General features: G+C 46.3%; 1 protein-coding gene across 1 annotated transcript in view; it reads right to left on the bottom strand.

The window, feature by feature from the left end:
* The window catches only part of LOC140200036 (SH2 domain-containing protein 1A-like), a 109,097-nt gene extending 99,306 nt beyond the window's left edge, over positions 1 to 9,791 (bottom strand). The window contains exon 1 of the mRNA XM_072262687.1: positions 9,413 to 9,791. Coding sequence (XP_072118788.1) covers positions 9,413 to 9,546 — 134 coding nt within the window. The 5' untranslated portion in view covers positions 9,547 to 9,791. The remainder of the gene's footprint in view (positions 1 to 9,412) is intronic.
* Positions 9,792 to 12,325: the final 2,534 nt, after the last annotated feature.

The raw sequence follows: 12,325 nt of genomic DNA on the forward strand, positions 1-12,325 counted from the left end.
GTATGGATTCTGCCGTTTCCTGGGCTAGCTGAGTGGCCATATGCCACTCTGAGCTGGATATGGATTCGGCTGCTTCCGTAGCCAGCCAAGATTGCTGGCCACTCCAAGACTTGGAGTCACCCCGGATTGAGGTCCCTTCCTGTCCTTGCCTCCTTGGGGTAAGTCAGGCCATATTTGCCGTTACCCTGCAGCTGGATCTGTCCCTTCCTGTCCTTGCCTCCGCTGGGTAAGCCAGGCCACAGGTCATCTTTGCCGGTACCCTAAGGCTAGACTGTTCCCTTCCCCTCTCCATTTGAATCCCTGACAGTTTCCTCAGCGGTTTACCTTGGCAGTCATCCCAGTCCCGCATCCTAGTAAGCATCCCGGCCCGGCGTCCAAGGAAGGGGCCCAGCCCTGCAAAAGCATCCTGGCCCTCTGTCCTAGAAAGGCTCCCAGCCCTGCGTTCCAAGAAGGAGTACCTCGTCCTGCCCAAGAAAGCCTTGAAGAATCCAAGCCTCATCCAGTCCTTTGCCACGTCATGTCTTCACCTATTTCCAGAGTCCAAGCCCGAGTCAAGACCCAGGTTCTGGGTACTTTCCCAGTCTCTGGTTCGGAGTCCATATCCAAGCCTCAAAGAACCCAAGCCTCGCCTAGTCCTGCAGCCAAGCCTCGAAGAACCCAAGCCACGTCATGTCCTCGCCTAGTTCCGGGGTCCGAGCCCGAGTCAAGACCCAGGTTCTGGGTCCTTGTCCAGTCTCTGGTTCGGAGCCCAAACCCAGGCTGCTAGTTCCCAATTCCTTGTCCTGGTCCCGTTTTCTCAGCCAAAGTCCTAGCCCAAGTCTGTGTTCGTATCCTAGCTCCTAATCTATGCCCAGTCCCGTCTCTCACTCTAGTCCAGTCCAGTTCCCAGCATTTCAGTGTCTGTGTCTTGCATTTGGGTCCGCCTTCAATGCCCACCGTATGACAATTATCTGTTTCCACCACCACCACTGGCATCCTGTTCCAGCACCTACCTCTCACTGTGTAAAATAACTTGGCATAAACATCTTTAAACTTTCCCCTTCTGTCATATGGTGGGTGCTGGGAGCGGACCCAAATGCAAGACAAATGCACTGAAGTATTAAGAACAACAGGACTAGACACTAGAATTAGGGACGTGACTGGATGCAGACTAGGAGCTGGGACAAGAACACAGACTTGGGCTAGGACATTTGCTAGGCAAGCGGGACCAGGCCTAGGAAGTGGGAACTAGGATCCTGGGCTTGGGCTCCGAGCCAGAGACTGGACAAGGACCCAGAACCTGCGTCTTGACTCGGGCTCCGACCCCAGAACTAGGCGAGGACATGACATGACTACAGGACTGGACATGGCTTGGGTTCTTCGAGGCAAGGACAAGACGAGGCTTGGGTTCTTCGAGGCGAGGACATGACGAGGCTTGGGTTCTTCGAGGCGAGGACATGACGAGGCTTGGGTTCGGACTCTGAGCTAGAGACTGGACAAGGACCCAGAATCTGGGTCTTGACTCGGGCTCAGACTCCGGAACTAGGCGAGGACATGACATGACTACAGGACTGGACATGGCTTGGGTTCTTCAAGGCGAGGACATGATGAGGCTTGGGTTCTTTGAGGTGAGGACATGACGAGGCTTGGGTTCGGACTCCGAGCTAGAGACTGGACAATGACCCAGAATCTGGGTCTTGATTCAGGCTCAGACCCCGGAACTAGGCGAAGACATGACGTGGTCTTGGGAGACAGGACTAGGTGAGGCTACAGGACAGAACGAGAGACTCCTGGGCAAGACGAGGGAACTCCAGCACAGGACAAAGCACATGGACAGGACAAGAACATGAAGCCTTGACTTGGACAGGACGAAGTTCTTGGACGTGGCTTGGACAGGACGAGGTTCCTGGACGTGGCTTGGACAGGACGAGGTTCTTGGACGTGGCTTGGACAGGACAAGGGAACCCCAGCACCGGGCTGGGCAAGGCACATGGACAGGACGAGAACACTAAGCCTTGACTTGGTCGAGGGAGACAGGAATGCAGAGCCTTGGTCAAGGGAGAACAGGAACATGGAACACAGAGCCGGGACCCCTCCTTGAGAACAGGACATAGGGCCAGGACTCATACACAGAATGCTGAACACGATGAGACAGTTCCCAACACTAGGTAGTGGCAAATGGCTGGACCTACCTAGCGAAGGCGTGGATACAGGGACAGTTCCCAACACAAGGTAGCGGCAAATGGCCAGACATACTGAGCAAAGGCATGGACACAGAGACAGTTCCAAACAACGAAAGACAGTTCCTTATCTAGGCACAGCAAGTCCAGTCTAGCTCCAGCGATAGAATTTGACAGCGATACAGGCGAGGACGCAGGTGAGGACGCAGGTGAGGTTGCAGGCAAGGCTTCAGGAGGAAGGCAAGGTGAAGGGAAGGGAAGGGAAGGGAACAGTCCAGCAGCTGAAGCTGAACCAAGGAGTTATTTATGTAGCCAGCCCAAAATGTGAATCAGCTGCCTCAATTAGAGCACCCAACAGAAAAAGGGAAAACCAGAAAACCAGATAAGGAACGATGAATCGGATAGTGAATTGGAATCCAGACTTTATGGACCGGAGCATGACAACTTCTCACTTTAAACGCCTGTCTTCTAGTGTGTGACATTTCATCCCTGGGAAATAGATTCTGTCTATCTTATCTGTGCCTCTCATAAGTTTATTAACTTCTATTAGATCCCCTCAGCCTCTGCAGCTCCAGAGAAAACAACCCAAGTTTGCCCAAACTTTCCTTATAGTAGATGCCATCTAATGCAGACAGCATCCTGGTAAACCTCTTCTGTGCCCTCTCCATGACCTCCCAATCCTTTCTTGCTCTTCCTTTTCCAGAATTGCACTCCCACTTTCTTTTTGCATGTTGGCTGCTGCCATTTTTGGCTGCTTATCTTAAATTGTGTCTTACTTGCCATTTTTGAATGCTTGCTTGCTATTTTGAATACTTTGCACCTTGAATCCAGAGGAACACTGTCTCGTTCAGGTGTATCTAAGTGTGGCTTGAGTGATGATTAAACTTGATTTGATTGATTTGAAAATTCCTCTTCCATTTGGAGGACGTCAGAGACTGCAGATGCTGGAACCTGGAGCCAAAGCAAACTGCTGAAGGAGCTCAGCAAGTCAGTCAATAGAGGATCTCCAACCAAAAGGTCAACCATCCATTTCCCTCCAAATCTGCTGCTTGACTCTGGTTCATATCGGATTCCTTCATCAGCCCTTTACCTTTTCCCCCTATCAGCTCTCAGCTCTCCACTTCATTACCCCCATCTCCCTTTCCCTTCATTTCCAAAATCTGCAGATTTTCTCGTGTTTGTGATTTACCTGCCCCTCGCCTGGTTTCACCTATCACCTTCTAGTTTGTACCCCGTCCCCTCTCCCCCCCCCCCTTAATCTGGCTTCTTCCGCCTTTATTTTCAGTCCTGATGAAGGGTCTTGGCCCGAAACGTCGACTGTTTATTCCCCTCCATAGATGCTGACTGACCTGCTGAGTTCCTCCAGCAATTTGTGTGTGTTGCTCTGGATTTTCAGCATCTGCAAAATCTCGTAGTTTTTTTTTTTGCTCATCTTTTGTTTTCGTGGGAGCTTTGCGGTCGACCTGAATTTGAAACTCTTTGCAACGGATTATGTTTACATGCTGCAAAACGCGAGCCTCTTTGCTGAAGATGTTACAGTTCGCACTTGTCCGCGCCCTCGCCCTTGTCTGTGTTTTTTTTTACAATTTAACTCTCCCGAGAGCATCGCTCTCAGTAAATACGCCTGAATTTCAGATTAACATCCAGTGCACAAAAGCAGTTTAATTACACACACTCTCGGTAAATTTTAGGTTCAGATCATTGAGCGGAATTGATAAGAAACTGGAAACTGGAAAATTATCAACTGTGAAAGGTGATAAATTTAAACATCGGGGCGACTTTCTCAATCTGAAACATTCAAATTTCAGTATTTTGTTATCTGTGTAATCACGTTTCCACCATTGTTATAACGTCAATGAACGAAATATGTTAAAGTGTATTATAAATCGGATGTGTACACTTGACGATTTCTTCAATCTTTGGCCTTTACCCGTGGTAATCCCCTGTTGTATAATAATGACTGCATTGGGAAAGTGCTCGTTTGTTACAAGATTTGCATTTCTTTAGTGTTTTGGGGCGTCTTCTATGGCGAAAGATATTAAAGGAATGCGCGTATTTTTCATCTTCTGAATTGTCTGTTATTTGTATGAAACATGCCGTTGTACAGTAACCATTTAAAATGCTAACTCCTTCGCTTTACGGACTTAATTCAGGCGCAAAAACCTACCACCCTGCTCGGATTGATCGATTCGATAGGGGAGATGTTCAACGAATCTGTATTCATCGGCCTTGAGATTATGCCCAAGGGCCGTGACAGATCATCGACGCCCAGGGAGTAAATCCAGGTATTGTGCCAAGGCAGTGTGCCCAGGTAGCGTGTCCAGAGAGTGGGTTAGGAGACTGTATTGCCAGAGATTTGTGTCCATGGAAAATGTTGCCCATGGGAGTGTAATCAAGAGTAGTGGCTATGAATATAATCTCTAGTGACAGTGGTACTTAGAGAGTATAATCATAGTCACAGAGAGAGAGAGATACAGTACACAGGCCCTTCAGCCCACCATCAGTGCCAACCACCAGTCTACATTAATCTTTTTTTATATATCCACCCCATTCGCCACACACTAGGGACAATTTACAGTGGACAATTAACATACCAAGCCACAGATATTTAGGATATGGCAGGAGATTGGAGCACCCGGAGGGCACCAACAGGTGCAAAATGTGGAAACTTCACACAACACTGGAGGTCAGGGTCTCTGGCACCAACAGACTTTAATGCAAAACCCATCCACCTGGACATTCCCTCTTCTGCCCTCTCCCACCAGGCAAAAGATACAAAAGCCTGAAAGCACATACAATCAGGCTCAAGGACATCTTATATCCCACAGTTATCAGCCTCTTGACCAGACCTCTTGTGTGATACAATGGATTCCCGACCTCATAATTTACCTTGTTATGATCTTGCACTTATTGTTTCCTACAACCGCACTTTCTCTATGGCGTTTACCCTTCATTCCGCATTGCTATTGCTTTACTTTATTCTATCTCAATGTACCATGCAATGATTTGATCTGTATGAGCAGTATGCAAGACAAGCTTTTCATTGTACTTTGGTACATGATAATGAACAACAATAAACCAATACCAGTCAGGAGCAGAAACATGCAAGCAGAAAGCGTCTAGGGCAGAATGGTGCTGCTCGAACGTGATACCTAGGGAATATGGTGTCCAGGGGAGTGAAGCCCGAGGGGTTGGCATGCCCAGAGAGTGATACCCAACGAAAATGCTTTAAAGAGGGAGAGCGGTGCGCAGGGAGAGTGGTGTAAAGGGAGCGTGGTGCGCAGGTAGAGTGGTGTAAAGCGGGAGTGGTGTAAAGGGAGGGTAAAACACAAAGAGAATGGTACACAGAAAGAGTGCTGCACAGGGAGGGTGGTGCACGGGTGAGAGTGGTGACAGGCGAGAGTGGTGCACGGGTGAGAGTAGTGACAGGCGAGAGCGGTGCACAGGGAGTAGTGACAGGAGAGAGCGGTGCACAGGGAGAGTGGTGCACAGGCGAGAGTGGTGCACAGGGAGAGGGGTGCACAGGAAGAGTGGTGACAGGTGAGAGTGGCGCACAGGGCGGGTGGTGCACAGGGAGACGGGTGCACAGGCGAGAGTGGTGCACAGGTGAGAGTGGTGGCAGGCAAGTGCTGTGCTCAGGGAGTAGTGACAGGCGAGAGTGGTGCACAGGTGAGAGTGGTGACAAGCGAGAGTGGCGCACAGGGAGGGTGGTGCACAGGGCGAGTGTTGCACAGGCGAAAGTGGCGCACAGGCGAAAGTGGTACTCAGAAAATGGCGCGCAGGGAGAGTGGTGCACAGGCGAGAGTGGTGCACAGGGAGAGTGGTGCACAGGCGAGAGTGGTGCACAGGGAGAGTGGCACTCAGAGAAAATGGCGCGCAGGGAGAGTGGTGCGCAGGGAGAGTGGTGCACAGGGAGAGTGGCACTCAGAGAAAATGGCGCGCAGGGAGAGTGGTGCACAGGCGAGAGTAGCGGCAGGCGAGAGTGGTGCACAGGGAAGGTAATACACAGAGAGGGTGGTGAACAAGGAGAGTTGTGGACAGTGATTTCTGTACAGGGAATACGGTGTACAGGTACGTGGTTCTCGGGGAAGGTGCTAACCGTCCACAGAGCTGCTCTCAAGAGTGTGGTCAATTGAAATCAATAAGCTACAAGAGCGATTATGCTCCTTATTCGCACCTACACCTCCAGTCCGTCGCCAACCTCAATACCCCAAATAAAATGTTTAATAATAAGACCGTGTTTTACCGCTTGTGAACTACTGCTCCGACAAGTTCTGCGGTCCAGGTCTCAGCTCCCGCAAAGATGCAAAAGCATGAAGATCCCTTCCTGTATTAGATTTTTGTTTAGCAGATGAACTAGGTTCTCGCATACACCTTTAGTATCTCAAAGGGTAAAATGTTCCACCTAAAGAAATCGCCGTTTTACTATTGCTCTAGTTCTCCCTCTCCGACAGAGAAAACAAAATTCAGATACCTGGAACCTTCCTTGACATCCCAACTGCCTCCAATTCTTGGCGTAGTGCATTAGATGAAATGATAACTCAACAGTAAATCTGATGGTGGAGTGTGTGACGGGGGTAGTGCAAGAAAGAACTTGCTGAGATACACAACTTTTGGCACTAACATAGAGAATTAAATTGCGGTGCCTGAGATGGGAGAGAAAGGCCGTAGTCAATTCAGTTTGTCAACCTGTATCCTTGGAGCCATCTAATACTGTTATTAACTTCTTAAAGGGTTCTTGTGTTTTTTTATTAAGATTTTCCAGTTACATATATAGATTTGCGAATAAGTGCCTAGACTAGCGGCTGAATCGCCAAGGCACGAAGCAGACTCGATGGGCCGAAGGGACAAATTCTGCTCCTATGTCTTAGGGAAGACTGTGGGTCAGGTGTCGGAAGCTGGATTAGTACGAATGGGTGCCCATTGGTTTGTGTAGTGTCTTCCTGTTGTATGAATTCATTGCTAGAATCGTAAAACATTCACCACACAAGATGCTATTCACCCATCGTTTCTGTGCCAGTTCAAAATCAAAGTTATGCAGCCGAATACTACCTATGGGTCATGGCTCTTCGAGTGCACGTTAAATAAAGCATTATTTAATGTGTTGAACTCTTTCTACCTCCGCTAACATGCCAAGCCAGTAAATCCCGACACATCCCCCCCCCCCGCCAACCCCACACACTCAAAACGTTTTCATCTCTCCTTTAATCCTTCGATATGAAACATTAACTCCGCTTCTTCTTCTTCCACTACCTGATCTGAGTATTCCCCTTCTTCTTTTGTTTTATTTCCACCAATTTTGTTTTGTTTGATCTTATACATTGTGAAAATTGGAATCTACTCCAAACCTCCTCTAAGCACAGAAGCACACATGCACACGGATGCAAATTTAAATATATGTGCGTTTCCAAATTTTTAGATCAAAATCTTCCAGCAAACCCCAAAGAATGGGAGCCAGACTATGAAAGGACAAGCCGAAGAGAATTTCATTGGCAGGCGGTAATATAACTGGTGGAATATTTTAGTGGAATCCTACTACTTCCCAACTGGGAAAGAAGGGAAAAAACTGGATATACAGTATTTAGCAAGCTGCATAAACATTTTTAGACGCCGTCTGTAGTTGTGTTTTCATTACCTCGAAAGATGACAGCGGGATTAGTTTTAAATTACATCACCCATCTCCATTTGTTAAACTAGGATGCGAGTGATGAAGATGTAATTTTCTTATTTTCATTCCGTATTTTATTTTCTTTGGGTTCTCTATTCTTACTGGCCACTGTGTGTCCCGAAGGCGAGAAGTTAAATATCGCAAGTATCACACTCAAAATGCTGGAGGAACTCAGCAGGTCCGTCAGAGGAATAAAGAGTCGTCGTTTCGAGCCGAGAGTCCTCATCACTAAATATCGGTTATTGTTGGTAGCGCGTTTATTTTGAGCCGTAGATTGTAATTAGTGCAGTCAGAGCCCCGACAACGAGACATAAAGCTGTTTGAGCGTGGGTTACAACCTCACGATGAACGCAAAGTTAACGCTTTGAATCGTTTACGCTAAAAAAATAAACGTGTTGAATATTTGCGATAGAAATTATATGTCAAAACAGTGTTTCAGAAAACATTCGTAATACCTTTATTCAATTTCGTTAATGTTTCAAAAACTTAGGTTTCGACTTTGCCATCACTATGGTATTTACGTTTTGTTTAAACTATTAGGCTTTTGTAAATGCGTAAAATTATAGTGAAGAAACATACTTAGGCTGTTTTATTCCTTGGGTCTGTGGCTTGCCTTTGTCCCAGGTACAGACTTGCTTAGCGATAGTCGGTAGGTATTAGGTACCGTAAAATCTCCATCAGTCCAGAGAACTGAGCAACACACACAAAATGCTGGAGGAAATCAGCAGGTCGGTCAGCATCCATAGAAAGGAACAAAGAGTCGATAAAGAGGCAGAACTGATTAAGATCTCGGACCGAAACGTCGACTCTTCATTCTTTTTCCACAAATGCTGAGTTCCACTGGTATTTGCGGCATTTCCTGTAGTTACAGAGAACCGAGCAGCAGATTTGAGCAATTATGTAAATAGGTGAATTCAAGTTTATGTTAATTTACGTTTGTAATGATTCCTGTTTGTTGCTGCAAAAGGCTAATTCTCATGGTACTTGTACATTAGTTATGCATGACCATGAAATAAACTTGAACTTGAACCTGAGCTCTCCCGAGTGGCTAAAGGTGCGCTCCAGAAATTTTGTCTTATTTAGTATAATCGGCGCATTACTCCGGCTTTTTACTGGACCTGGACAAAACAATTCCTCCTCTTTAATGGTTGAGTTGTCCTTCGATTGAACTTTGATTTTCAAACATCTGCAATGCAGCAGAACTATGCTACTTAGATGATAAAAGGTATTAATTGGATCTCTGCTACCCACACAGCGTAATACCAGGGAATTAATGCCTGGCATATGGCGGCGATCGTTGTTCCTCTTGAGCTGTGTACCTCAGGGCGTAAAGCAACCAGGAACAACCGTTCACCGCACTCCTTTACTACCAAATATAGTTTATGATTCGCCCGTTTTATTATATCTGGAATGAAGTTCTCTGCTCAAAGATCCGTGCATTCCCCCCGGCGCGAGCACGGTCAAAACTCAATACAATGAAATTGCACGTTTCTACTCATGTGATTCGCTCTAATTTCTGACTTCTACTGCTTTAATTTATAATCTTTATTCAACCTCTCTGTAAACCCCATTTTTCCGTACTTACAACACACACAGACAATAGACTCCCGGTATGGTCTCGCTATCTCGGATCAGGTAACTGCCGTCTTTCCCCATCGATGCCAGCAGATCTTCGGTCTCTGTGAGGCTGATGCCCCCGTGGTAGACGGACAATCGCATGGTTCCAGGGAGGAGACTGAATAATAAGGGGATCTCTCTTCCTCTCTCTTGGTCGCGTCTCTGGTAGACAGTGAGTGTAGGGCGGTCTGGGTTGGTGTGTTCAATGCGACTCGCTGACTTCCTGAATGATAAAATTGTTAGGTTCAAAGCAGTTTTAGAGAAACTTTCTTCGCGCCATTGAGCGCAGGTCAGGAGTCGTTTCACGTGTTTTATCTTCTCACGATCGAGTTGAAACGCTAGTCCCTTCCTCAATGTTACAGGAAACATACCAAATGCTGATAGCGTCTACTTTGCTTTGTCCTTATTCGCTAGCAGCAGCTATTGAAACATATTGCTGGGTGTTTGAAAGAGATGTGTGATGTAAAGGTTACATGACGTGGAGGTGTTTGTACAAGTGCAGGAGAACCTCGAAAGAGGGGACGTTGTTACAAAGGTAAAGGGGGTAAGTCATTCGTGGGAACTTCTTGCAGAGGGTGTTGCATCTCTGAACCTCTCTGATTGAAGGTCATGGGGGCTTCCTGGAGGGCATGATATAAAGAGGATGTAGATATACTTTTGATGGGTTGGAGGCTTGAGGGCCATATAGAGAATTGGCACAGAAGAGGAGATACCTGGGGCAAATGGATCATGATATTGAATGGTGGCACAGGTTTGAGGGGTTGAGAGGCCTACCACTAGGTTCATTTCTTATGTTCTAATGAGATGGGATAATAGCAACGAGAGAACCTATCTGGCTCATGGGGCTTGTGTTGGTTCTTGGAGAGAGCTTTGATTTGTCCCATTCATCACCCAGTCCATCCTTGCAAACCTCCCTCTCTTAAAATAACATGACCAAATTATTGTGGTGATTTAATGCACAGAGAAATTGTTAGGTCTGTACAGATTAACTGATGGTATCTGTGGAGATAAAACAAAAGGGGGAAAGAATTATGTAGACGAATGTCCTTACACTGGAATTGGGGAAAGCTTAGAGGGAAAGTATATGGTGGGATGGACAAAAGTAATGACACATGGGATGGTGATGCAAAACCAAAGGTGGTGAGCCATGGATGAGTAAAGAAGGGAGCAAAGAAAAGTAAGAAATTATCTGATATAGGTTAAAAGTGAAAATAGAAACATCTTCCAAGATCAGGGATCTCAGCATAGAGTCCCAAGGATATCAATGCATCAACATCAAAAAGTCAAGGCAAGTTTATTGTCAGATGCATGCATGTACAGGTGCAATGAAAACTTTGCTTGCAGCAGCATCGCATGCACATGGCATCAGTGTCGTACCATTCAGAAGAAACTCACATCTGGCCAAAGGGGACTCACAATTACAGAAAAAAATCTGACACAAGCAGAGGACATTCTGTTGATCATGCTCTTGCCTTCCAAAAAATGGTCTCCCCAACCTAATTCCGCCTTCTATCACATGTTCTTCAGTCTTACGGGAATTGGCCCTCAGCACTTCCAGGAACTTCTAAATATTTTTTCCTCAACTCCCCTCTAACTTTTCTACCAATTCTTCAAACTCAATTAAAATTAATTATCAAAGTACATATACACTTCCATATGCTACATTGAGATTCATTTTCTTGCAGACATTTACAGGAAAATAAAGAAAGACGACAGAATTTGGCAGTAGAAATAAATGTGCAGACTATTTTCTAAACTGGGAAAAAATCCAAGAATCTGAGATGCAGAGGGACTTAGCAGTCCTTGCGTAGAACATCCTGAAGGTTAACTTCCAGGTTGAATCCGTGGTGAAGAAGGCAAATGCCATGTTTGCATTCATTTCAAGAGGTCTAGAATACAAGAGCAAGGATGTGATGCTGAGGCTTTATAAGGCACTGGCGAGGCCTCACTTTCAGTATTGTGAACAGTTTTGGGCCCCTCATCTTAGAAAAGATGTGCTGGCATTGGAGATGGTCCAGAGGAGGTTCACAAGGATGATTCCAGGAATGAAAGGGTTATCATACGAGGAATGTTTGATGGCTCTGGGTCTGTACTCACTGGAATTCAGAAGGATGAAGGGGGATCTCATTGAAACCTTTCAAATGTTGAAAGGCCTGGACAGAGTAGATGTGGAAAGGATGTTTCGCATGGTGGGAGAGTCTAGGACAAGAGGGCGCAGCCTCAGGATAGAGGGGTGCCCTTTCAAAACAGAGATGCGAAGAAATTTCTTTAGCCAAAGGGTGGTGAATTTGTGGAATTTTTTGCCACATGCAGCTGTGGAGGCCAGGTCGTTGGGTGTATTTAAGGCAGAGATTCTTGATTGGACATGGCATCAAAGGTTACAGGGAGAAGGCTGGGAAATGTGGTTGAGGAGGAGAGAAAAAAATGAATAAGCCATGATTGAATGTTGGAGCAGACTCGATGGGCCAGATGGCCTAATTCTGCTCCTATGTCTTTTGGTCTTATGGTCTAATTTATGAAAAATAATGCATAAAGCAAAGACCGACAAACAACCAATGTACAAAAGAAGACAAATCGTGCAAATAAAAGATATAACACTGAGAAAATGTGTTGTAAAAGTCTTTGAAAGTGAGTCTGTAGGTTGACTTGAGGTTTGTGACGTTATCCATTTCAGTTCAGGTGCCTGATGACTACAGAGTAATAACTATTCCTGAACCTGAAGATGAGGGGCCTAAGGCTTCTGTTCCTCCTGCCAACAGTAGTAAAAGAATAGAGCGTGGCCTAGATAGCGGGGGTCATCAATGACGGATGCTAGTTTCTTGTGGCAGTACTCCATGTAAATGTGCTCATCTGCGGGGAGGGCTTTGCCTGTGACGGACTG

This window comes from Mobula birostris, chromosome 7, assembly GCF_030028105.1.
Source record: "Mobula birostris isolate sMobBir1 chromosome 7, sMobBir1.hap1, whole genome shotgun sequence".
NCBI classification, from domain to species: Eukaryota; Metazoa; Chordata; class Chondrichthyes; order Myliobatiformes; family Myliobatidae; genus Mobula; species Mobula birostris.